The following is a 26859-nucleotide window of genomic DNA, read 5'->3' as shown; positions in this document are numbered from 1 at the left end:
ATAGACTCCTCGGGCATGTTTGTCAATGATGTATCAGCAGTGTAAACCTAAAAAGAAGGAGCATGCGAACTGCTGCTAATGCGCAGCAGTATTCCAAAACCAGTTTTCCAGTTAGGCGCCCAGTTTCCTAAGGGTGCAGCCGCATTCCCAAGGGATGGGCCCCGCAGCCGTCAGGCGGCACCACAAGATGGCGCCCGAGCCCGCGCCAGCCGCACAGCGGGGCCCTCGCCTTCCTGACAGCGTCGCCCCTGTCCGTCCCCCGGCTCCCTGGGCACGGCGGAGTTCGGGTCTCCTTCCGGGCCGGATTCTCCTGATCGCTGCCGTGAGGAAGAGCGGGGGCCGTGGCAGCGCCGCGGGACTGAGGACGGGACTCCCCGGGGCGCTGGCGGCAGAGGGCGCCCTTGGCCTTGCGCGGCCTTCGCTCCCGCGGCTGCTCGTCCCCACACGGGCCCTGGGCGCCGCAACTCCCGCGGCTTCCCAAGCAGGGGAAAGGGGACTCAATAATCCAGTCCTATCCCGCTGCTTCCTTCCCTCTTGATTTGTCCTCTTACTCCGCTCAAAGCTTATATCCATCAAGTCCTTTCCTGTCTTCAGTGCTCAGCCCTTGCTTCACTCACACCTCAAGCCCGACATCCACCGTTAGTGCTTTCAACACTCAATACAGGAAACGAATCTCTTTAATTACCTCCGTATTCACTAAAATAAGATGGTAGAAAGATAATTGCTGTTCCTCTCAGCAAGTACTGGGTAAATTTTACTTTATCAGACAGACTCATGAGACACCCTTGAGGCAGGCCCAGGACAGCCTTTGCCTTTGTCTCTAACACAGAGACAGGGAAAGCTCCTGTGGAAAACAAATAAAATGTCATTATGCAAGTAGAGGTGCTGTTACAATGTAAAAAAGTGCTGAAATAAGCTTCTTCCGGGCATCTTCTTTCAGACAGCCTTTGAACTTTGCATACTTTTTTTTTTTTAGCATTGACTGTTGAGACTTGAAACTTCTAGGTAGATTTACAAAGGACGAAATGAAACGCTGGAATGTAAGAAGGAGTCTGTTTAAGGGAGGGAAGACAGGGCCATGCGGTGGAGGTAAAGGCATGACAGTTGCACCATGTTTTCTCTCCATAGCCCTTCTTTTATCAGAGCATCTGAGCCAGTCATGGTGTGAGGAAGTCAGCCTGGTCCTGCACCCTCCACTGGCTCTGGACTCTGGATATTTTGAGCTCTGGGTGCTGATCAGTCACTCAAGAAAGTTTCAAAGGTCTGGAGGAAGATCCTATTAGAAGCCTTGTTTAAATATTACAAGATTAGTTAATGATTTTGACCATAGAGGGTCTGGTTTATGTTTACTGTTGCCACAATGAGGGGGAAATCTTTCATAGCATGTACACATGAATGTAGGGAATTAAAGGAATAGTGGCAGCATCTATACATCCCCAGTGGCATTTAGTACAGTCCACAAAGTGAGTCCCGTGACTTTCCAGGAAGGGACTACATCCTTTCTGTGTGTATCTGTACTTTTTCCCATAACAGACTCTGGATTTGGCAAAGTACGAACCCACACTTAGCAAGTGGGATGTGTTTTTAAGTTTCCTGATATAGACTTGTCTATTGTGACCAACTCATGTGATTTCTTGCATAATCCAGGATATAGAACTTCTCTGAATTACTTCCTGCATCACGTCCAATAATAATGTGGTTGTTAGCATAGTTTACAATTTACAGGGTTGAAAAGTCTTGTAAGGTAGTTTGAAAGCTGGCCAAAGGCTTAAGTCTCCCCACAGCTAATATGAAGTGCATATTAATATTAATATAAATATTAATATAAATATTAATATAAATATTAATATAAATATGCATTTAATATAAATTACTGTAGGTCTAACTTTCCTTCAGTGACTGGAGTTTTGTGTACCAGACTGAAGAGACAACCATTTCTCTGGGATTGTCTCCAAACATCCAGTATGACCAAAATTTTCCCCAAACTTGTCCTGGTTGTAGTCCTTATTTAAAGCTAGTTATGAGCTATTGTAACCCTGCAATGCTCAAGTTGCTCTAAAATTTTTTGTTCCAGGAAGTTTTTGTATTTAGACTCATGAAAACTCAGCAATGAGTCAGTGTTTGGTCACAAACCAGTATGTAAAGCAGGGATATGGTTGCACCCTTGAATGAATCAAGTTAGGTATGTAATTCCAGCTAGGTCACCCAGCATGAGGTTACATTTCAAATGCCTGATCTGTGTCAGGCATTTATTCATCCATGACAGGCCCATAAATTGATAACCTAATTAAATTATTTATCAATGCTGTGGAATTCATATATTTCTCCAGATGCACTAGCAGTGCTCTTTAGAACTTCTGAGGAAACAGCTTGCTCTGAGTAAGAGATTCCAATTTAGAGGACACAAACCCAGAGGACTGTGGCTCCAGCTGCATCTGAGAGATCACATCTGGCTCCAAAAGGCTGTGACTGTCCTGTGGGTCCCCAGCTCAGCGGAAGAGAGGAGGACCTTAGGAATATCCAAGTGGAGATAGTTAATGAGCTAAGTTTTAACTTTGCAACTGTTTTACAAATTCAGTAGTTTTTCTCTTAAATTCTTGAAACTCAGTGAAATAAACCTGATTTACTTCTTACCTAAATCTCAGCTGGCACTGAGTGTGATTTCAGTACATTGTAGAAAGTTGAATGCTTCGGATAGACAAACTGAATGAAGGTACATTAAGCCATTCAAAAAATTTCTTAAATTCAGCCCTGCAAATTGCACGGTTGTTTCTTGTTTTGCTGAAAGGATTTACCTTGGGATTGATTAGCTTGAGATTTGTTATACTGAACTCCAAATAGTCATGCTTATTTACATATTTGACAGCCTCTGTATTCTAGGGCTACAGAAAGAGAACATGATATTTATGATGTATGACAACTTAAACTTGTACCTCTAACACTGTAAAATCTATATTGATGATGACAAAAATCATTCCCTCCTTTGCTATAATACAGAGTCCTTGGACCTTAATACAGAGGGTCTTTCTGCTCCATTAATATTCTCACTAGTCTGCCCTGAATACCAAATCTACACATCTCTCAGAGTCAGCTGCAACAGGTCAAATGCAAGTCATCTAATCTCTTTAAACCTATATGCTATTTTTTCATTCCTTCTAATAAGAATTATTTTAATTTACTATGTTCATAGTATTCACATGCCTTCTAAATTTCTCTGAATTATTACCCCTGATATAGTCAGGTTGCTTATTTATCCTAATTTGTTTCTTGCTTCCTTACATATACCCATGCTGAAATTGTAAGTCTGGAAAGCTGATTTCTTGTATTGATTTTTTTACAGTAACTAGACAGCTATTGTAAGTGACACACAGTATCAGGCATTTCTGTTACAGTTCAAAGGCTTTTAAATATTTTTTCTATTCTTAAATGTAAAAGAAAGCAAAGACAAATATTAAAATAACAAAGGCCTAGTGGCACAAAATTAAAGGAACTGCATATTCAATAAATTGAACTGGGAGCCAGGAGAGTGGCTTTAAAGCAGGCTAATTCTTTGAGGAAAATGTCTAACTTGAGTAACCTAAATGTAAGTGACACAGTCATATTAAACAAGAGATAAAAAACCTCCCAAATGCCTTTCAGAAGCAGAGAACACCCTGGAGATATTTCATAGCATTTGCTTACTTTAAATCATTGTCGACCAGCTGTCCTCCCAGCTTAAACCAATCCAAATATATTCTAATCATTCATAATGAGGTATTTGTGGGTGTGTACTTTCCAGGACACTCCTAAACTCATGTCACACCAATTTGTAACAGAAGAGAGAGTCTACAAGAATGAAGTGCATGATCACAGACCAATTAGTTTTCACCAATTAGCAATCAACACCGGAATTAGATCTTACCATGACTTGTGTCTAACATTAGCCTGTCCTGGCATTATTTTGCTTGAGCTTTACAGTGGCATGAAACCTGCTGAACATGTTCCTAAGTTTTGCCCAAGATATGTCATGCTCTCAGAAAGGATATTGTGGTAACATGTTTTTCCTGCTTCTGCCTGCATGTCATCTTATCTTGCACCTCACCTGTCATCTGGTCCAAAGCTCCAGTAAAGCCCTTCCTGTGGCATTTACACAGCAAAAAACTGGATTCATACAGATGCTTTGTACCTGGGGCCATTCTGTGACCACTTGCTTTTGCAAGGTGCATAATTGGGTGTCTTCTCCATGCGGCATTTATCTCTTTTTGAACCTGGGATTTCTAATGAGCTGTCTGCTGATAGAGTAAATAAACCTGGGTATATTCTGTGTCTCACCAACAGCACTGAGATGGTTTCTTTTTATTAGGGGGATCAGCAAATCTCTTAGCTAGGGGACATATATGATCATTTTAGTTAAGAACATCCTACTGCCCTGTTTGACATTAGGTTTTTCTGCAGCACTAAAAACAAAATCATACTCAGCCCTGAAGAATCACACTTATCCTGTCTGACACAATAGCTACTAAACTCTGTTCATTTCTCTATTACACTGAGATCAAAGCTGCACAAAGATTTACAGCAGGACTTCAAACAAGCTTAAAATTTTCTGAGAATACCCTAGCATGTTCTCCATAAATAGAGGAAACATTTCAGCTGCACATTATTTTCAGTTTCCTTAATTCAAAAGTAGCTCCCTATATGTTTCATAATAATAAGAGTTTAAAGAAATGCCTAAGTCAGCTAGGACCCTGAATCCTACTGGCTTTCAATGGAATTCAATTCCTAAAAGACTTCTGACTATCTACATCTGCTTTTGTACCAGGGGAGTTAGGCCCCAGTATCACTGCTGCCCTTTGTTGCACATATGGGTACAAGACATTCTGCAAGTTCCTGGACCTTCATTGCCAGAAATGTTTGAATACCGCAATCATCACTGCATTATCTGAAGGTCTTATAACATAGTATCCCCTTAACATAGTATTCCTGGCTATTGTATTACAAAAGACAGAGAGTAACTGAATTAGTGTAGCAAGAGAGCCCTGCCTGTGTTATATCCAGGGAGGGACAGATAAACCTGACTTCAACTATTAGCTGCACCAATTTCCCTACTTTTCTACAGCCAGACATTAGGCTTTTAGTGACTGGCTGTTGTGGTTAGATGCTCAGCAGTTCCTGACATAGATTATGAGGAATCCACATATGACAGAACCTCATGGTCAGACTTTTCTACTACAGCCTGTGATGCTCCCTTCCTCCCTATACCCGTCACACCTTTTTTTTTTTTTTCCCTGAAGAGGTAATTTATTTTTTCTTTCAAGTGCAGAATGAAGGCTGAATGTCTGAGAGCATGTGAAGCAGGGATATAATGCGGGGAAAAGTAGCCAAAAGCAGCTTGTCTGTCCTATATTTGAAGGCTGAAGGTTAGAGCAGTCTCACTAGATGGCCTTTGGAAGCAAGGATTACTCATTACACAGGGATATCTTGCTGCAGAATTTTCATCTTTTAAGTAGACCTTGTACAGGGAATGCAAATATGCCTACTTACACTGCTCAGGTGGTGTAAAGGGTTTAGTGTAGAAGAGAATGAGTCCCTGGCTGTTCAGAATCTCCAGAGATACTATTTGTCACAGGAATACACAGACTGTTAAAACCATCCAAGTGCTGTCAGCACAAAAGAAACTCTAAGCTGGTATCCTGTGCAGCAACCCAAAATGCACACCAGGTCCATTATTTCACACCGTGATCTCTGTTTCAGCCATAACAAAGCATTTATGCCGATCAAGATGACTTGTACTAGTTTTTGATCTTAGCATAACTCTTGCGTAAGGCTCCACAATCAAACAAAGGGCATAATGTGCTATGGAAAACATTTTGAACTATGGCTTGTCACCCCACAAAGGAGTGGGATGTAACATGTAACATTTCCTACTGTTGATTTACCCTGGTCCCAAATCATCACTAACGCAGACAGGTGGGATCTCACCATCATAAAACATGATGTGAGGACTCTGGCAACCTATCCACTTAAAAAGGAATGTGAACATTTTAACAGACCCTGTTTTATATTTGAAGCATGGTGCAAAGTGTTAAAGAATATATTTTTCTTAAGAAATTCTTATGTGCTTCCTTCCGCTTAAGGGTGGGTTATCACACTAAGTACTTGTCTTATTTAAATACACTGAGAAATCCTAGCAGAACAGAGCTATCCCATCATTGTAGGTATGACTGCTTAAATTATGAAGGATCCTGAAGAGGCTGCCTCCCAAAGGCCTGGCTGCAGCACTGTCTGGAAGAAGGTGCAAGGCTGAACTGTCCTTGAGGAGTCCAGCTACCAGGGGCAGCACTGAATCATTTCAGGAGTTTTATATCACAAAGTCCATGAGGCCAGTTGTATACAAGCCCCAGTGAGCAAAGACAGCACGAGCTCTCTCCCAGGCTCAGTGCACACATCTGCACCAGAATAATAAACAAGGGCTCCAGGGCTACTGCAAAAAAAATCTGTATGAGCAGATAACTTTTTCTTGTCAGTACTGCGAGACGCTGCCAGTTCACGAGAATATTGCTAAAATAATTTAGACTTTAATATCACAGATTCATAGAATTATTTGGGTTGGGAGGGATCATGCAGTTCCAAGTGCACTGCCATGGTCAGGAACCATTCGACTAGTCCAAGCTGCTCAATGCCCCATCCAACCTGGCATGCTTAAATTAAAATCCCACAAGAAATATCATTTGCCCGACACCCAAAGAATATGCCCTACTACAAGAGCCTGAAAGAATTGCAAATGATGGTCAAAAAATAGTCTAAAAATATTAGAAAAGTATTCCTAATTGTTTCCATTTTGTGTGGTTGAACTAGGTGTAAAATTGTTGAGGTTTTGTTCCTAAATCACGTAAATTCTCTTTCACTCAGTCCCTGAGTTTTGTTGCAAGAGCTAAAGTGCTCTATTCACTATTCTGGAATCTATCCAAGCCATAGGTCAGAAAAAGCTGGCACGGTGGGATGTCCCACAGAGAAAGGCTGCTTTCTGAAAAGTACACAAGATGAGACAAGATGACCACCTAATGCCTTAAACAAATTTCAAGGAACAACTAGAAGGAAGAAGTAAAAAAAAAAAAAGGAAAAAAAAAGGAAAAAGAAATAGTTTTAGCTCTTTTTCTTCTTTCTTAATCTCCAAATGATGACACTTGTGGAACCAAAGTGCCGTTAAGAGCCAGGAGCAGCAAATACCAAGTTCAGGCAGCATCCATACAGATGCCATTGTGAGCAAAGGGATCTGTACTTGGCCAGCACCAAAACGGCCTTGAAAATTTTCATGGGAAACTTTTGGAGTTGGCTTTCTGCAGTAGCATTACGATCCTGTGTTTTCACTCAGTAGCCTTTCACATTGGGTGCCCGCTTCTCGTTTAGCCCGCGCGTTCCTGTAACAGTGAGGCGGGCGGGCGGGGTTGACCCCGAGGCGGCTCAGGCGAGGAGTGGTGCGGCAGGCGGAGGCAGCCCCTCTCCCTGCCCCCTCCATGTCCTGCCGATTGCCCGGCCGGGCACCCCGCGCCCCCTCCCCGGCGGCGGGAGCGCCTTCCCCCAACGGTGCGGGCGTCTTCGCGGCGGCCGTCGGGGGCGGACCGCGGCCGCTCCCCGCCTCCGGCCCCCCGCCGGGCGCCGGCTTTAAATGCTGGCCAGCGCGGCAGCACCGGCGTTCCTGCTATCCTCAGCAGCGCGCTTGGAACACGTAGCCGGCCGCCATGGTCGAGGCTTTCTGCGCCACCTGGAAGTTGGTAGACAGCCACAACTTCGACGAGTACATGAAGGCACTGGGTAGGTACGGCGGGGCGGCGGCACCTTAGGAAACCATGGAATTTTTCACCATCTGGAGAACAAAAAAAAAAAAAAATTTGCAAAGGCTCCCCGCCATTGCCAGAAGCATAGATGAGATATTGGCAGCAGCAGTGGTGGTGATGGAGAGGGTGATTTTGGCGGCTGTGCTTCTATCCATAGATCTAATTCAATGCGAGTTACTCACCTGGGGGATGGGGCGGGTGTGTTTGTGTGGGAGAGGCTCCGGGAAATGCCCCCGGGCTAAGGGAAGCGTGTGAAGGACGAGCACGTGCTGCGTGCGGATAACTTTGAAACAACCAAGCAAAAAAGAAATCATGCTGGAGTGATAAGGAATTGAAACTCTTGAGCAGTGGAAGCGATCGCGGCAGTGCGTGTGACAGTGGACGGAGTGCGGTGCTGCCATGCTCGGTGGCTGGGGAGGGCGCGGAGCTACAGCTGGGCGGACAATAGCGGTGGGTACTCTCGGTACCAGGGCACGAGAAAAGCAGAAAGCAGCGGTTCACAGGTTTATCTTACAGCTGTAGAGCGGGGTGAAAGATCTCCGTACTTCGATGCGTGGGGGGGAAAAAAAAAAAGTAAAAATTCCCAAGTTTGATGTGTTTCTCTTTTCCCTTGAATGGTCTAGGAGTGGGGTTTGCAACACGGCAGGTGGGGAATGTGACTAAACCCACTGTGATTATCAGCACCGAAGGGGACAAAGTAGTGATCAGAACTCAAAGCACTTTCAAAAACACAGAAATCAGCTTTAAACTTGGAGAAGAATTTGATGAAACTACCCCCGATGACAGAAACTGCAAAGTAAGTGAACTCGGGCTGCAATCGTCTCTCTTTCTTGCCTCCCCTGCCCCCCAGGCTCTGCCATTGGTAGGGTCAAAAGAAAGATGTAACTTCTGCTGCTACTTGTTACAGAGCAGCAAAGAACAGGAAAAAAAGGCAAGACTGAATCTTGCTTGCCCTGCCTGCTTTACACTATGCCTTTTCTGAATGTATCACGTTGCCAGCTCTCTGTCTGTCTTCCAGTGTCAATTGTGTTAGTTGCCTGCTTTTCTCACAAGCTGAACATCATTAGGCATAACTCTTCCCAGTCAAAATAGTCAGATGCCTCTTTTCCTGCACTCTTGGGGGCTTAACATCAAATATTATTCCAAGGCACATCTGAAGCAGGTTCTTGTGAGGCTGGAATTCAAAGGAAACAACTTTTTCATCCTTCAGCACAAACAAGAGTTGTGTGGATTTCATGCTTAAAACAAGGATGATTCATAGCCTTAGCTTTAAAATGGCTGGGACTCTTTATCATTCTAGATCCACATCCATCTATTGAAGAGAATTCAATAGAAGAGTGCAAGCTGAATGTGTGAGTAGAATCCCAAGTACCTTAAATAAAGGCATGTCTTTGTGTTTCTGGGTATCTCACAGTCAGTTGTGACCCTGGATGGAGAGAAGCTAGTGCACGTACAGAAATGGGATGGCAAAGAGACAAACTTTGTGAGAGAAATAAAGGATGGCAAAATGGTAATGGTAAGTATGGAGCACACTGAGCATTCACATGCACTGCAAACACTCCCAACTTACCCTTATCTCAAGTTTTGTGGACACTGTGACTTAGACACAAATCCTTAAACTAGTTGGTGGGGAAAGCTAGCAGGGATTTTTTTAAATATTTATTGTGGCTTGGTTTGTGTCTTGTTTTACTAACAATTAAAAATTCCTACTGGCTTTAGGCAGGCTAGCCTGTGGATTTCCAGAGTATATATGTTCTTTCTAGACTTTTTGTAAAAACCCAAGAAAAAAGTCCTGGTAAGCTTGTAATGATACAAAGTTCTTGATTAGATAGGAAATTATCTGTTGCCAGTGGCAATTTAGACTTCTTTAAAAACTTGTTTTATGTATACACACGGTTAGTAGCATTTACTTACGCAGAACAAGTAGCTTCCTGTGAAAATAAAAATTACAATATTGCAGGAGCTAATAGCATTTTCATATTTAATAATGAAGGATTTAGTCCTCCTAGCTTGTTAAAAACTATGGTAAACAACAATTGTGTGAAGAAAAGTCTGCGTTTAAATTCACCTGCTTTTCCAGTCTTCTTAGAAACAAGACTATAGGGTGAATAAATGTTGTAAGTTACTATAGCTAATGTCCAGGATAGCACTTTTCATGGCACAGAGATGTAGCTTTCAAAAAGAAAATGTCTTCAGCTATATTAATCTTATCAGATTTGGTTGTTGGAGAAGATCTGTTATTTTGTTTCCTAATTACTTGAGAGAGTATCTGTGTGGATGAAGACTTGCAAATAATACAAACTTTAAAGCATACTGAAACACAATGTGGCAAGTGTTTCAAGGGATGCTTTTGTTTTTGAAACACTGTGCACAAATCCCACAAATATAGAAAATGTTGTCCTTTGGAATTTGAATACAATGAGGTGCCCTGTTCTACTTCAGGAAATACCTCCAGAACACAACTGCAGTGACTTAGAGTACTTGGTAATTCTAGCTACACAGGGTACAGAATGCATTTTTTTAAGACAATGTTCTCTAGAGTTTGTATTTATGCATAATAGTATAGAGCCCTTGGAATTTTTGATTGCACATCTTAGTGGGATAAGCTTTGGGAAAATAAGTGTTAAGTCCATATTAAAACAGTGCTATATTTAAAAAATAAGCAGTAAGTTAAATCAATTTTTAAGAGCTGCCTTGTAAATGTGCATCATGTGTTTCTTGGGTGTGAAAGCAGCAAGGAGAAAGTATAATTTCTTACAGGAACCATAGCTAATGCTTGGCTTCTTGTTCATTTAAAATGTCAATCTAGATTTGTTTTTCTATGAATTACATAATGTAAACCAACTTTGATCTAGCATGGATTTCATATTGTGTTAAACCACTACAGAAAACGGTCCAATCTCTTAACATGTTTGTCTTTTCCTTGGACTTGCAGACTCTTACCTTTGGTGATGTGGTTGCTGTCCGCCATTATGAAAAAGCATAGAGCGCACCTGACTTCTCTCCAGATGTTACTTCAGCTGGATGGATTAATGTCCTGTCCATGATTGATTGTAGCTAAAATGCACATTTCTGGCGTGAAAGGTTAATAAAGATTTTTTTTGGGGGGGCAGGGGGGGAGGGATCTTTTTTATTAAAAAAAAAAGTCATGCCATTAAATTGGCATGCTTGTGTTGTATAATGAAACAGGTTAAACTTGGCATTAAATTTCTGAAACACTTGCCTCTCTCTTTTTTTATTTTTTTTACAATAAATGGAAAATATTTGAATTGTTTTGGAATGTTGATAAAACAAATTAAAAGGTTTTTTGAACCTGTGCTTCTTTTTGTATTTATTCAGCTAATTCCAGTGTCCTGGAGGGAGATGTTCAAAGTTTCTTTTTCTGAGCTAAAGGCCAGAAAAGGATGTGGTACACAGTGATGCAGCAACCTTTCAATGCATTGTAGAGTATTTAGGGAAATGAAAAACTTATTTTGGCTTTTTGCTGGAGAAATCTAAACTTAACTGTATTTATGTAGACAGAGACATGAGATGGTCACATAAGTTTCAGCTCGTCTTCACTGGTTACTTGCTACTAAGTGCACGTTAAGATCAGTAGTTTGACAGACAATGTTCCAGAGTTTGTAGTGTTTTGATTATAATAGCTAAAGAATTTTTAATTTGTTTTGATAGGTTTGGTTTGTTGGGTTTTTTTTTCTAGTATGAAAGTACTGAAGTCTTTCACAGGGTGGGAGGAAAGGATTGACAAGATAACTCCCTTACATCAGTCCCCACAGAAATGGGAGGAAAACAGTACAACATCAACCTACTGCACTTGCCTCTCAAAGCTGTTGTTTCATAGCTAATATGTACAAGAGATAACAATTTGCACTGTGAGCAATTTAAAATAAAGTGCTTTGAAAATGAGAAATTAAAATCTTATGCTAAAGGCCCGAGTGAGAAAAACTGCCTTACACTTAGGAAAACTGAAACAGATTTTTGCCAGCATGGAGAAGCTTGTTTTGCGAGTCCATGTTTTCTACACGCTGACTCAGAACCACACAGAGGTGTAGCTACCTATAGCCTTGTAAACAAAGGCAAAGCTGAGCTGTGGTTTTAGCTGGTCATTGCTCTGTGAGTGGTAGGTGGCTTCAGTCAGAGGTGCAGGAGGGGCATCTTGCCCAACTTCCCAGGCTGCATCCTTCAGATCTGCCACGTGATATGGGAAGAGGCTTCTTTCTTCCCTGGATAGATAGGATAACATGGGTAACTCATCTGAGGAAAGTTCACACATAACTGGCACCTATACCACACCCAAATATAAAATTCAGTGTTGTAAGCTTCATTTTTTCACAAAGAGTTGAATATTCATTTCAAACTAATGTGTCTTCTCTTGTGGGGAACACTATACCTCTAGAAGACAGAGCCCTTAATTATAAACCTTTATAAATAGATTTCATTTGGTGAGCATTGTTAGTTTTTAAAATCTAAGGGCTAATTTTTCTTAATCAGAGAAATGAAAAGTAGATTGTGATCCAGTGGTATGGGGGAACCCCACTCTCAGCTTTGGGCTGTTTCACTGGTATAGAGCCAAGTTATTTTTAAGCAGCATCTTCTGCCATTTGGTTTTTTCAATCTATTTAATCCTCAGCTTCAGTACTTAATACAGCCTTCATCTGCCTCCCCTCTGCTGTTGCCTGCTTGCCTGTGGGAGCATGTGCCACATGACTGTCCTTACCAGCCACCTTTTCTCAGAAAGTTGGGAGCCACCGTTTTTCCCTCCTCATCGGAGTAAACAGACTTGCTTTCCCAATACTGCCATTTATCTACACAACAAATAATTTGTGGGGTCATGAATTAAAAAAAAATAGGGTTTGTTTTTTTTTTCTTAAATTCTGGGAAAGGAATGCAGAGGCAATTTTTTAAGACCTGGTTTACAAACAAATCTTGAATGGTAAATATTTTGCATTACAGTCACTTTTAAACAAAGAAGAAAAGTAGTTCTTTAAACAAAAGCTACTTTTCCCTATCCTAAATATAAACAACATTAGTGTCAAATTAAATAAGGGAGAGAAAAGTGGAGAAGTGGTGGCTGTGAAGTAACTGACATTGCTCAGAACAGAAAAGAGCAATATACTGGCAAATGGGACTTCCAACTGCTGCTGACACAGCTTTGCAGAGCCCTGACAGGAACAGCACAGTGAGCAATGGGACATTTCAGGGTAGCCACAGGATTCATGACATCGTTATTGTGATCTTCTCCTAAAACTGACACAAAGTACTCTTCCTCTATATGGAACTACTCTGACTTCAATAAACAGCAGTTCTGAAAGCCGTGTCAGTGGAAACTTTTATTTTCAATATACCTCATCACTCCCCTTAAGCGGTATTTTTCATTAAGTTGGGTGTTTTGGGGTTTTTGCTTTGTTTTGCTTTTTAAAGCCTTTTAAGTAATCGGGATCCATTTTTACGTGTATGCCATGAGAAACCTTCCTTCCAAGAAATGCTTGAGACTGGTGTGGGGTGTCGAGCACCACCTTCCTTCAGGCCGCCTCGCATCAGCCGGTGCCCCGACTTCAGCCCTGCCCGCGGCCAGGCTTGGCTCCTGCGAGCTCCTTAGCGCTGATCCGGGGGTGGCACCTCCTGAAGGTCACCCCGGGCACGGCCGGCTCAAGGCGACAGCCCGAGCCGCCGTCCGACAGCGGGGTGGCGGCCTGGGGTGGCTTCTGACCCGGAGAGGTGCGGGCGGGGCGCGGTGGTTTCCGGCGGCCCCGCGGAGGGCCGGGGCTTGCACAAGCCGTCCGGGGCTCGCCTCTTTCCCGGCCGCCGGGGCGGTCACACGACTGGAGCCGTCGGCGGGCCGGGGGCTCCCGCACGGCCGACATGGAGCTGCGAGCGGCGCTCGGGCTGGCGCTGCTCTGCTCCGCGCTGGAGGCGGCGCCGGCCGGCCCGCAGCGGCCCCGCTCCGCCGTGGGTGAGTCAGCCGGGGGTCAGCGGCTGAGGGGCCCGGCCGGGGCTGCCCGTGGGGAGCGGGGGAGGCGGGTGAGGGGCGGCCCTGTAAGGGAGGCCCGGCCGGGGGCTGCTGCCAGCCCGGCGGCGGGGAGGAGGGGGCGGGTTGCACGGTCCCCGCTTGTGGCTCCTTTCCCTCCCCCGGGCACTCCTGCCTGCACATAACCTCCTGCCGTAGCATTCGCTGTCCCAACTGACTTCGGCCACACGTGACTGATAAATCAGTCAACAGGGCTCTTTTGAGGTACGGGGGGGTTACACGGGGTTTATATTTAGTTACCCGGGCAGGCCGGCCGGTGGGGTGAGGTGAGGTGAGCCGAGCCCTGCCCTGCCTCTGGCGCTGTGTCCCGAGGCACGCACTGCAAACACCGCGTTTGGGGGCTGCGCTGGGCCGTGCTGGCAGCAAACACACGCTCTGCCTGGCCTGATCCCCGCTCGGGGCGTGCATGCGGGTGAGTGCTCCGAAATGGTTTCCCACAGAATTCTCATTCTGTGTTACTCACACTTGCCTTGGAACAAGCACGCAGCAGTGTCCCGGCGTTTGTCTTGTCTCCTGTTGGTAAGCATCACAGTTTTAGAGATTTTGAAGATCACCTCTGGTCTTTGATTCCTGAAATAAAACTCCGTGGGGTACAGTCGTGTGGTGCCTGCTCAGCCATAGAGTTATCGTGCGACCTTGGGAAAAATCAATTTATATCTGTCCCTATTTCACAACCACTGCCCCAGATACATGTGTGCCAAATACACATGTGCTTTGAAACTGACAGAAAGAAATTAATCTTATTTTACATGAAACTTGAAGGCTGATAGTCTTAACACAGATTTTGCTCATCTTATTCAGCATATTCCTATACTTCTCAGCTCCTTTATCCATACAGTGCTATGCAACAGTGGCTGAGAGCATGTCAGCCTGGAAAGTAGAGAGCAGGTAAAGGCTGACAGACTGCTCTATGGTGAGAAGCCCAGTCTCTGCACACATGCTGTTTCTTGCCTTTCTTTTGAGACATCTTTCTTGTAATCTTTCACAGTAGCCTCTAGCCAGGGAAGGATTGGAAAAATAATTAAAAAGCAGCTCTCTTTCTTCAAATGGAGTAGAGAAGTCCTTCTGTTGCCTCCTCCACTATTCAGTTTCCAGATTGCTATTAATGAATAAGAGCTGATTTTTCAGTTCCTTCCAATCTATTTCATTTTTGGTGAATAGCATAAAGCCATGCCTCTGCTTCTGTTTTCAGTTTTTCTAAGCAGTCTACATGAAGGACCCCCAAGAAGAACTTGCCCACACTTATCAGACAGGCTAATCAACAATTTGTTAGCTTTGAATAGGAGTAGCAGTAGATAAACTGGAGTAAACTTGGCATTACCCTGTATATCCAGTTCAAATGCAAATAATGCATTTCCTGTAATCTTTGTTTTCTGAAAACAGGGCAATTCTGGCATGTATCTGACCTACATTTAGATCCGACTTACCACATTACCCCTGATCGCACCAAAGTTTGTTCTTCTTCCAAAGGAGTCAATGCCTCCAACCCAGGCCCTTTTGGAGACTTTTTGTGTGATTCTCCTTATCAACTTATTTTGTCAGCATTTGCATTCATGAACGATTCAAAAGAGCAGGTTTCATTCATGATTTGGACAGGGTAAGTGTTCAAGTCACTCTGCAGTTAAAGCTGGATAGCCAGATAGTGTGGCAACTCACAAGTTTGTATTTGCACCAACAGATTTGAGTTCCGTATCTCACTAATGCTAGTTGTCCCTTTAGTTGTCCAAATGGCTACTAAGTACAAGACTGAGTGAGAATATAAGGCCTCAGGAACAGACTTTGATCTCTGTAATAACTGCTAGACTGTTCACCGTGATATTTAGCATATGGCTATATTAGTGTGAGTTAATAGAAATGCTGCAGGGAGGGTGGGAAGTAGAAAAAACAAAAAGAAAGGTCATGGCAGTAACTGACTCATTGCAGGCCTCTGTTGAGTAAAAACATTTACCTTTCCTGTTCCAGTCTTCAGTATTATAAAGTGGGCTTAATAGTACTGTCTCATAGAGATGTTACCTGTGAGGCTTTGTGTGCCATAGCAGTGGGAACAGACAAAGAAGTGTAAAAGGGAGTAGCTTCATAGTACTATGCTACCAAGGCATAGTGCTGTGTCTTGTTACTTTCTAGGTATTCATAAAAGATAGCATTGATTTACCCTTTTGCCATAGCAGAACTCTCAATTCTACAATCACACAATTTCTTAAGGCATACATCATTGGATAATTTTTCAGAGAGATAAGTGTTTTTGATTGTGAGAACTAATTTGTTTACGTTATATCACTTATTTTTGCTGGGAAAGAGTGTTAAGAAATATATGAAGGCAAGTGATTAATCTATTTCACTTACCTTCTTGTACTTAATTTTCAACAGGATATTGTTAAAAGGGAAAAAAGGAACTAGCAATGATATGCAGGGGTTGAAAGATATATAACCCAAACTGCACAGTAGCTCAAAATGATGACTTTAATGCCTAAGAAATCTTCATTATGATAAATATGAATCATAGGATAGACATTGTCTAAACAAGTATACTTGTTCATGTTTTTTAAGCAAAAGCCTTTGCAGAGAGCTTTTGATTCTGTGATTTTAATTAAAGTATAGTAATGTTACATGCTAGTATATGTAATAGTAATGTTACATGCTAGAATGTAGATGTGTTTGCAGACTTTATTGCCTTCCTTGTGTTGCTAACAAACCTTTGTTCATCAAGCCTTTTCCTTTTTCAGAGATAGCCCTCCTCATGTTCCCGTAAAAGAGCTCTCCACGAAGTTGGTCATTAGCATCATTGGTAATCTGAGTTCTACAATCCGTAATTTCTTTCCAGATCTTCAGGTTTTCCCAGCCTTAGGCAATCATGACTACTGGCCACAGGTAAAACAAGTTAGAAATTTGTTCAACATAGTGAGTGTGTTCCTAACTCCTGGGAAAGCACATCTGAAAAATATGAGTTAATTATGTGTAACTTTTATTCTGGAAACAGAATTCTACACCTCTACAGTTAGCATTTAATATTATAAGTAGTTCCACTCTAGAACAGAAACTACATCACTCTGTCTGTGCTCTTACCTAAGGAAATGTTCATGGCAGGCAGAATCTGTACGTGGCCTGAGGTCACACAAATTTATCACTAATCAATCCTCTACCACATGTCAACATAGTTAATACACACATACTTTTTCTTACTGTGTATGTCTTGCATGTGTATACAATAACTTAAATCTATTAGAAGTGACATCATTAATGGACCTGTGAGCCTGTGGTAAGTTTCAAAGCCTACTCAAAGGCCTACTGGAAATCTGTCAGCTGGCATCACTAGATTTTTTGCTGTTTTTTTAACTAAAGTAATGGAGAATTTTTGTAAAGTTCCCACAGTTTTGCCACTGCTATTAAAAATATGTCTCCTTTTCTTTCCTCATTGGACATTCAGATATAATCACATTGATGATTCACTAGTTATGGGCATCTGAGGATGGTGCTTTTTCACTTTGACTGTGCTGAATATTGTTCTTGGCATACTCCAAAGTAAACAGTTGCTTCATTTGTCCTTTAAAGTGTGTTGTGGGTCGATCTGGCAGCACACTGGATCAGAAGCAAATGCTGTCCTTGGATGTGAGGGGATCGGAAGGGATGTGAAGCAAGTCAGCTGAAGTATTTTGTTTGAAATTCCTCATGGGAATTTAGTAACACCCCTTCACACCCTCAAGGCTTGTATTCCAGCTTTCTGTGGTATTTATTAGGCCTGTCAGGGTGTAGGTTGGTGCAGAAGGTGACTGTGTGATTGCCTGTGTCATTGCTGGAGTTAGTGATCTCCAAATACAGGCGTAGCAGAGGTGCTGAGAGACAGGGTAAAGGAAATGTGAGAGATAAAATAACTGCTAGATGTATATCAGAAGTGTGAGTGTACAAACCAAACTGTGACTTCAGTCCTTGGTGCTCTTACTGTGGTGGTAAAGCTTTGGCTTGTCATATGCACTGACATGGGGACAGGTTGATTCACTAGAAATGACTGGGAAAGTATTTCAATAAGTAACACCTGAACTGAAGTGTCACAAAGTGTTTTGTGTTAACTTTGTTTCAGTTTTAAAAATGTCTTATCTGAGAACTGTTGTTATTCAGCAATCTCCTTTGGTAGAGGAAAAAATCCTACAAAAGCCTTGTAAACAAAAAATGTAGGGACTTTTTCAACAAGTATGAATTTTGTTTGTGAAATTAAATCTAAAGAGAGGAAGAAAGATGCTCAGAAGGGGCAGGTGGGCAGCAAATAGAAAATTGACACAAGCTGGTGGTTGGAATAACTGGTGATTGTTGTTAGTTCTCCCTGCACAAAGCCACTCAGGAGTGTTTCTGTTATGCATCAAAATGGCATGCTTCATTAATGTGAAGAGCTGGCATGCTTTTCAGTTATTGTTTGAAAAAGGGGTCAGACAATCCTCACTGTGGGTTTGTTTCAGCTTGTTCAATTTTTTAATGTTTGTTTTTTGCCCTTTATGACATTTCTTTTTTTCACATGGATATGGTTGGCAACTGTCCTGTAGACTGGGAGCTATATGGAGCATGCCACATACTGTATGTAGGCTGTTCCAAAGCAAGCATAAAATCTGTGCACTTACCATGATCCAAAGAGTTTAATTGTGTTCTGAGCTGTCTTAACAACTGAACAGTCCTGGGTAATTTTTCTTGCAGAACATGTTAAAGATACTACTCAAGTTGATCCAGCATTGGGATACCTTTCAGATCATATATTGTGACCTCGGCCTTTCTGCATAGTCCTACTTATTTCACACTCTTGCTCCTGCTTAAAACAAATCTCCAAACTGCTTCTAGCAGTTCAGAGAGCACTGACTGTCCTGGGCCAAAGCACCTTCAGTCCATTGCATGGCCTCTTATCTGGAATCAGGTTTTTGCTGTGTCTGTTAGTGACTGTTAGCTCTGGCTCGAAGGTGTGTCCTAACAACTCATGTCTGGGCACTGCAATCAACAAATGTCTTAACAGACTATGATTGCTCTGCTCCTAGACAGAGACTTACTGCCTAAACCTCTAATAACACAGGTTTAGTTTCAAAGATCTTAGAAAGGTCAAATTTTATGTTTAAGAAAACATGCACTGCAGTTTTTTCAACCCCTGTTTTTTTCCTTCTAGCACCAAGACTCCAGATATTTTAAGAAAGGCAAGGACAGGCTGGTATCTTCCTGTCAGGGTTAGAACAGAGCATGGATCTCATCAGCCTGTGGCTCAGGCTGAAGAGTGCTACAGTCCTAGTTAGAGCCAGTGGGAGAAAACATTGACAAAACGTTCTCTTGTACATTTTTAAGTGCTTTCTTATGAGAAAAAATACATCATGAAAACATTTGTGAATTTCACCAGAATCTTTCTGAGGGCAGAAGTGGAGTTTTGGGGAGCTGTTATGAAACCCAAGTTATTTGAAAAATAAACTTATATTCATTCAAAATACTTTATTTTTAGACTTTGATGTATTTATTAATTTTTCAGAATGTATGGTTTTCCATTCTACCGTATTCTTAAGGCTTGACGTATTTCTGGCATTAGTTAATAATGCATTCATAAGGCCATGCAGTCAGTTCTAAGTTTAGGTATTTGTTCCTGATCAGCAATACTAGATATTCAGAAATTGGGGTTTTTTCTTTCTTGAATACCTCCTGTTAATGACTGGATACACTTATGAGAGGCCAGGCAGAATAGTTTTTAGGCTTTTTTTGTCTGTGTGTCTGAATACTAAGACTTAGGCTCCTCTCTCACAGGACCAGCTTCCTGTAACAACCAGTGAAGTTTACAATGCTGTAGCAGATTTCTGGAAACCTTGGCTAAGTGATGAAGCAATCAATACCTTCAGAAAAGGTAAAGTATGGCAGTAATACATTGTGAAGCTAGGGCTTAGAGAATTAATGTTTCTGGGGATTTGTGCTGTTTGTTTAGCTAAGTCTCATAGGATGAGTCAGAACAATGGATTATCTGTAATGCTTCTCCTGGAAGAAGTAACTTATCTTTTTGAATGGCAATGCCTATATTCAGAATACATTTATTACTTTCTGCTGCAGTATATATCACTTCTTGTAGCATGTTTAGTGTTATTGACTTTGTACCAATGCATGTGAAATACCTTTCTGCTTTCAAGACCTCGTAATACTTTTTAGATAAGGGCATATGTTGCACATGAAAACTTTACTTTTATGGGAAAAAACTGTTAAAAAGTTGTTTCTGTTTTAATGGTATATGTATTTCAGAGCATACTGAATAAGTGCATTTTTATTCAGGTTATGATAGCACATAGCTGTGGTGATTATGCTATTAATATTTGTATGCAACTTACTAAACTGGCTGAATAAATATATCCTAATTAGAATTTTTCTTTTTTGCAAAGGACTGAAAAGTTCAACCCAATTTCCAATCCATTCAAACATTAGGGATTTGGAAGTTTAATTTGTAGTTTTGTGTCCTGAACGAGAGCAAACTCTGAATAAGCGTGGAAGTAGAAACTTGTATAAGGATAATAAAACTCAAAGAGGCAGTTAAATTATATTATTAAGCTTCTGGTGCCATGGCTCCATTGAAGTCCATGAACAATGAAGTTACCTATCGAAAAAGCTCAGCATGCCATGGAGAATTTTGTGAGCAAGGATTGAAAAATGTGATCCTTACTTTTCATCATATCATCAGTCTGAAGTTAAATGTCTTTCAGAGTACAAGGCTACTAAACTCAAATATTTCTTCCTGAAGGAGCCTGTATGTTTGCTGTATTTCAAGAAGTATGGACCTTTAACAGCTACTGTATCAAAGTGGAAGAAATATTACAGGGAACTTTTTCCATGTCAGTTGAATAATTGCATCAAAATACTGTCAAATAAACACAAAGATAATACAGGCAATCATTCATAAATAATTCAGTGTCAACTTCTAGTAAAATGTGGTTGAAAACATTGTTATCATGTTCTATTGTGAAAAGCTGACTGTGGCTTGAATAAGGATGATATAGAATTAGATAGCTTGGGTATTGTGTTAGAAAGGATGGGTATTTTGTCAGTGGTGTACATTGACTGTAAAGTTGTGCTTTAAAGTCTTTAATTTGTCATATGATGTCTGTCTTATTTTCACAGGTGGTTTTTACACGCAGCTGTTTGAATCCAGTAATAGCCATCAACCACTCAGGATAATCAGTCTGAACACAAATTTATATTACAGCCCAAACAAGGTAACTGTGAATATCACTGATCCAGCCAACCAGTTTGCCTGGCTGGAGGAAATACTTGAAACCTCTTCACAAAAGAAGGAAAAGGTAGGGATCAGGAACAGAAGCTAACATTATTTATTTCAATTTTGAAAAAAAAAAAAGAAGAAGTAGAGATAATGAGAGTATAAACATGTTTCTAGAAGACTAATAATGCTGCCAAAGACACTACAAAGTCAAAATTTTATTTTTTAATAATTCATCATTTAATATGCCCATTTTACTGCAACAATGAATAAACTAGTTGAAAGAAGTTTCTCAAATTATACAGTAAAATACACTTTATCTCCTACCATGTAAAATACTATAGAAGTCCGTTTTTGACCTTTTTACACATAGCCTTTAATTTTAAAACATGCTAAGCATACACTTGGCCTAAGACAAAAGCTAGCACATATTATTTGCATTGTAATGTAATTTAAAGTATCAAAAATAGAAATTAGAAAAGAGTTTATCAGCCACAAAACTTAGTCAAGCTGCAGGAATTGCTATGATTTGAGTGTTTTAATAACTTGTCTTTCAATACACAGGTTTTGAAGTGGAGGTTTAAATTGTTGGCTCCTGATTGATTGATTGAGTGATTGGTGTGGGGATTGGATCATCATCTGAGCAACAGTGTTTAATTTGAAACATATTTACATTTTACTACAGTGTTGCAATTTTAGAATACTGTATTACAGTCAGGAGAAAGGAGAGATTTCCTTTCCTCAGGAAACCCTGCAGCATATTAGTTGGTGTGTGCTGTTGGCACTAAGTCTCTAACTCAGCCAGAGGGGTTTAACCAGTTATCCATGTTTCTGGTGACTCTCTGACTCCCTGGTGCAGACTCTATAATACTCAAACATAATTTTTTTCTTGTGTCCACTTGAGATGCCAAATTATAAGCCTTGCCCTAGTAACTTAACTTTTTTCATTTGAAGTAATTGATAACATTTTTCTTTGGCCTAAAATCATGCATAGATTTAGTGGAACATTTTTTCTCCCAGTAAGATACTAAATTGATATTATGAACTTAAGCAATTTTACTGTTAAGATTTTATATTTAAAAAACGGTCATGATTTACAGCTTCTAGAATGCCATTTTTAAAGGCACCTTTATTATGAAACTGTGGTAACCACTTCTAGGATACAGCTAAGATTATAAGTTTCAAATGAAGGTGCTAATTGTGCTTTCTGTATTTAATTCCTTAGGTGTATATAATAGGTCATGTCCCAGTAGGATACTTGCCATATGCAAGGAATACTACAGCTATCAGGGAGTATTACAATGAGAGACTGGTAAAGATTTTTCGCAAATACAGTAGTGTTATTGCGGGCCAGTTTTTCGGACATACCCATAGAGATAGTATCATGGTACTCCTGGATGAAGAAGGTAATGATGCTTATTGGCTTTTGAACTTTTTCTTCCTGATTAAAAGCAAATTAATACTTTCTTGCATGCTCTTCCTAGTCAGCCTGTGCTATAAATAATTGAAAAAAGGAAATTGGGAAATACTGTTATTTATCTGCAGGAGTTCAAGTCTCACACACACTCCAATTTTATTTCCAAAGAGAACCTTGCAAGGGTGACTGTCTTTTTTCTGTTGATGTCAGCAAAGACTCCCCAAGCTTCCTATTTTTTTTAATGAATGCTTATGCCTAGACAAGAATTTCTAGTCTTTCCTCTCTGCTCTCACTGTGACATGGGCAAATTATACCAGCCAGTTGCTATTGTGTAATGTGTCAAAGGGAATGTTCTCAGGCCAGCTAGACATGCTCTATGTTCTTGTATTTCCTGCATCATTACTGTGCCTCTCTGCTGAGTTCCCTGCTGCTTCAAAGTTAATTAAGATAAGGGTAAGCAGGAGGTAGGCGAAAGAAAGTCTCTGCCTGTTGCATCTCTCAGATCAGCTAATTTCCCTTCAAGAAAATCACCCATGTTGAAAGTTTTGTTTATTGCTTTGAAATCCCTTAGTTCTAAGCATGGGCATGGCCATATGGAGCACTTTTAGCATCTCTAACAGAAGAATTCTAACAAGTTTTTTCTTCCCAATAGAACAATAAGAGGTTCATTGCTTTGATTTATGTAAAATAGCCAAATGTTAAATGGCTCTTCACCTATGATTTGTATGAACTCATATGAGCAATGTCCAAAATGCTGACTAGGTAATACTATTCCAAATTTTTACCTTTTTGCATAGTGTTAATCTCTAGTAAAAAAGAATCTAGCCCAGTTAAGGAACTGGCTTCTTTATTTTTTTTTTTCCCCATATGATGCTCAGTGCAGTCTTACACCTTTATTTTTTTACACTGTCCCATTTGTTCATGAAATCATCATCTCTACTGCAAATTTCACTGGGAACAGACTGATATTGGTGTTTGTCATTAAAGTTTGCGAGTGCAAGTAACCACTTCTCAATTATTTTAGTAATTTTGCATCTTTTGACAAAATTTAAATAGTAATCAAATACACATTGTGTTTGTTGGTACAGTTTTAGACTATCTTCTATCCAGGACATTTTCCTCTTGACAAAATTCCAGAGAATTCAAGATAAATGCAATATTGCAGCCAAAACCAGTGTACTGACATAGAACTCATCTGTATTTTCTGCAGAAGAATCTAATGATTTCCAAACTTTCAAAACTTCTGCCTATATGTGGAAGCTGACCTTCTGATTTCATTGCAGTGACACTGTGAGAGATGGGAATACTTAGGGCTTCCTTTTTGTTCCACAGAGAACTTCCTAATGTACTCACCTGCACACTCTGTCCCAATAAAACTCACATCCTCATGTTTCAGTTGCTGTAAAGCTTGGTGTTCACACAGTAAGTGCTGTGCTGCTAAGGGTCAGGTGATGAAACAGACCCTGGTGTTTAATAACATCCTAAATACATAAAGCAACATGTAAAATACTGTATGGAAACAGCAACTGAAGTTTTTTAATATTTCTTTTGTAGAAATATACAAAATACAGAGACTTCACATATAGGCAAGACCATTTTACAATTTTGCACAGGCATTTGAATTCCTTGGGAAGCCTCTAGTGTAAACAGTGGTACACACTGGAGTGAGTACCATGGTATTCCACACAGGGTTTAGTCTACCCATTGGAAGTATGGCAGTTCACAGTGATGCAGCTGAATTCTAATGTCTTTAAGCTTGTCACTCTTGTTTTTGCTGTGTTGGTAGTCTACAAAAACATTTGTTTGAAAAATAAATTATTGGAAGAAAACTGTCTCCTCAACTTCCCTTTTTTTTGCAGAAAAGCCAGTCAATTCCTTGTTTGTGGCACCTGCTGTAACCCCAGTGAAGAGTGTATTGCAAACAGAGTCCAATAACCCTGGTGTCAGATTGTATCAGTATGATCTTTTTGATTATAGCTTGCTGGTAAGTAAAGATTTTAAAGCATGGTTTAAGACATTATAGTGTCAATAAAAATTACAACAAGATGCCAGCCTTTGTAGTATTATGGCTGCTGGTGATGGAATTTTGGTGCCTACTCTTAGTTTTTCTTCCTGGGTAGAGGAAAGGAAATCTGAAAGAGAACTTGGTTGGTCTTTCTGTGCCTGCAGAACTACCCAGTACACTCTGGTCTGTATCAAATATTTTTATGATGTAGGATCAAAGACAGATTGTTTCTGGCCAAAGTCCTAAAACTATTTGCAGGGAGCTCTGCAAGACTGAAAGAGGTTCACCTAAATCCTGGGCATGCTTACATACCAATGTTGTTTGCTGGTGATAACCTGAGTTTTGGGATGCAGCCCAGGAAATGTTTCTAAAGGGTGTAAAAGAGCTGATGAAGAAAGCACTTTTAACCATATGATGTCTTTTGTAATCACAAAACTTCCTATAAAGAGTTTTTACAGGAAATGTTAGATAAATTTAGAAGGAAAATAAAAAGTAGAAGACTTCTACTTTATAGTTTCATGTGATTTTTGGAGATAAAGTGAATCCTGTGTAATTATCTTGCCTGTGAATGGTTTAGACTTTCTGCAATTCAGGATAAAGTCTTGACCCTGCCGAGTTCAGTGACAATGCACCCTGCAGTTTGATTGGGACTGGGGTTTCTCTCTGGAGACCTATGCTAATTCAGGCTGCTCCTTTGTTGTGCAGATTTCACTCCTGCATCGGCATCATCTCTCCTTTTCCTTATCTTCCTGAGCCGTTCTTTTTCTGTCCATTCTGCCCCTCAAGTAGTGCCCACAGAAAAGGAACTTCTGGCTCTCACCCTTTTGCCCCACTCCTAAGGCAGACATGAGCATTGTGGAGTTTGGACAGGAAAGACCTCTAACACTGCCACTGCTGCCTTTGTAGCTCCTTTTTCTTCTCCTCCCCATCCCCCCACCATTACCGCTCTGCAAGTACCAGCTTTGGGTGTAAGCCCAGCTCTTGGGGTGGGACGTGACCTTCTATTCACATGTGAATAATGAGGAGTGACAGCTTCCTAATCAATATATCACTCCTGAGACTTAATGAAGCAGGGAAGAAAGCAATACAGCAGTGCCTATGTTTTCTTTCATTATTTTTTTTCTTTTTTTTTTCAACTGTAGGATCTTTGGCAGTTTTACTTGGACCTCAGAGACGCCAACAAGAAAAATGAGTCAAACTGGAAATTAGAATACATCCTGACTAAAACTTATGGCATTGAAGACTTGAAGCCAGAAAGCCTATATGAAATGGCCAAGCAGTTGGCTATGCCACACAGCACACTGTTTGAGCAGTACTACAGTAACTATATTGTGAGTTATGACAAAACTATTCTCTGCGAAGAGGGGTGCAAGACCTGCCAAATATGTGCAATCCAGTATTTAGATTCTTCCTCATACACAGATTGCATCAATCAGGAGACAATGTGGAGATGAAATCTCTGTGCAGTTAATGCAGATAGTGACTTTAGCCTGTGGTTTAAAGAACCTGCTTGTTCTTTTGCTCAAGCACTGACATGCTGACAGGGAGCCTGTGGGACTTCTCTACATTTTGGGGGCTCAGTAAAACTCCCTAGATCTTTCTTCTTGCAAATATGTTTTCCTTTATCATCTAAATAAAAGTTTATTTGCTTTGTAATAGTGGCCAGATACTTTGCTGTTGTCTCAAGTGTCCTGTACTGTACCTTCTCTAACAGGCATCCCAGTGTGTGGGAATAGGAGTTACTCACTCAAGCCTTTGTAAATCCAAGTCTTATTTCTCAGGGTGTGTAAACATAGGCAATGCCATTCCAGGCATGGGATTTTTATGGGGGCAGGTTTCAACTATTGGCTGTCAAAATTTGCAAACTGAAGTCGACAAAACCTGCATTTGCTGAGACTTGAGTGCAGTTATGTTGTTGATTCAATGCCAGTATTATATATCTCTCTGTGCCAAGTTTTCTGTGTTAATCCCTCAAACATCTTAGGGGCATTTTCTTATGATGGCATAAAAGTGACTTAATGGAACACAAACCTCAATCCTGTAAATGCCTAATCTAATTTTTCAGAATATGTTTGCCCAGCACAGAGATCTTTTTTCTTACAATCGAACTATGTACATTGATACAGCTGTCAAGAAGTGTCCTGGTATGAGATTTTGCAGCAGACCATGTATCAGGTTTAGACTGATCAGCATCAGTAATTGGACTCAGCATATACATTCTTTGTGTGGCATGGGTAAACATTTACTTATGCTGTTTCTTAGGTTTCTTTCTTTTTGGAAGAGCAATCTAATACTTAATGTGAAGATTATCACATGTTCAAATTTACAATTGCAGAGATTTCTTCTTCCTCTTCTTATGGCTAAATATTTGCACAAGATGATGCTATT

General features: G+C 40.8%; 2 protein-coding genes across 2 annotated transcripts; both read left to right on the top strand.

Moving 5' to 3' along the window:
* Positions 1-7626: 7626 nt before the first annotated feature.
* Positions 7627-11126, top strand: FABP7 (fatty acid binding protein 7). The gene is made up of 4 exons (XM_030236338.2): positions 7627-7791; positions 8438-8610; positions 9229-9330; positions 10750-11126. The coding sequence occupies exons 1-4, from the start codon at positions 7719-7721 to the stop codon at positions 10798-10800; spliced, it is 399 nt and encodes a 132-aa protein (XP_030092198.1). The 5' UTR covers positions 7627-7718; the 3' UTR covers positions 10801-11126.
* Positions 11127-13585: 2459 nt separating this feature from the next.
* SMPDL3A (sphingomyelin phosphodiesterase acid like 3A) lies at positions 13586-26127 on the top strand. Its single transcript, XM_030236197.2, has 8 exons — positions 13586-13767; positions 15226-15439; positions 16566-16710; positions 19600-19696; positions 20953-21131; positions 22275-22455; positions 24326-24450; positions 25614-26127. The coding sequence occupies exons 1-8, from the start codon at positions 13677-13679 to the stop codon at positions 25923-25925; spliced, it is 1344 nt and encodes a 447-aa protein (XP_030092057.2). The 5' UTR covers positions 13586-13676; the 3' UTR covers positions 25926-26127.
* The last annotated feature ends 732 nt before the right edge of the window (positions 26128-26859 follow it).

Source organism: Serinus canaria, chromosome 3, assembly GCF_022539315.1.
Source record: "Serinus canaria isolate serCan28SL12 chromosome 3, serCan2020, whole genome shotgun sequence".
Lineage (NCBI taxonomy): Eukaryota > Metazoa > Chordata > Aves > Passeriformes > Fringillidae > Serinus > Serinus canaria.
Note: the sequence above shows the minus strand (reverse complement) of the source record. Positions and strands in the feature narration are given on the sequence as shown.

What these genes read in the sequence shown, in the direction of transcription:
- FABP7 (XM_030236338.2), top strand. Translation starts at nt 7,719, where the DNA reads ATGGTCGAGGCTTTCTGCGCCACCTGGAAGTTGGTAGACAGCCACAAC. An exon ending in CCGATGACAGAAACTGCAAA is followed by an intron (nt 8,611 to 9,228) that starts GTAAGTGAACTC and finishes GGTATCTCACAG; the next exon opens with TCAGTTGTGACCCTGGATGG. An exon ending in AGGATGGCAAAATGGTAATG is followed by an intron (nt 9,331 to 10,749) that starts GTAAGTATGGAG and finishes TTGGACTTGCAG; the next exon opens with ACTCTTACCTTTGGTGATGT.
- SMPDL3A (XM_030236197.2), top strand. Translation starts at nt 13,677, where the DNA reads ATGGAGCTGCGAGCGGCGCTCGGGCTGGCGCTGCTCTGCTCCGCGCTG. An exon ending in AATCAATACCTTCAGAAAAG is followed by an intron (nt 19,697 to 20,952) that starts GTAAAGTATGGC and finishes TTATTTTCACAG; the next exon opens with GTGGTTTTTACACGCAGCTG. An exon ending in TTTTTGATTATAGCTTGCTG is followed by an intron (nt 24,451 to 25,613) that starts GTAAGTAAAGAT and finishes TTTCAACTGTAG; the next exon opens with GATCTTTGGCAGTTTTACTT.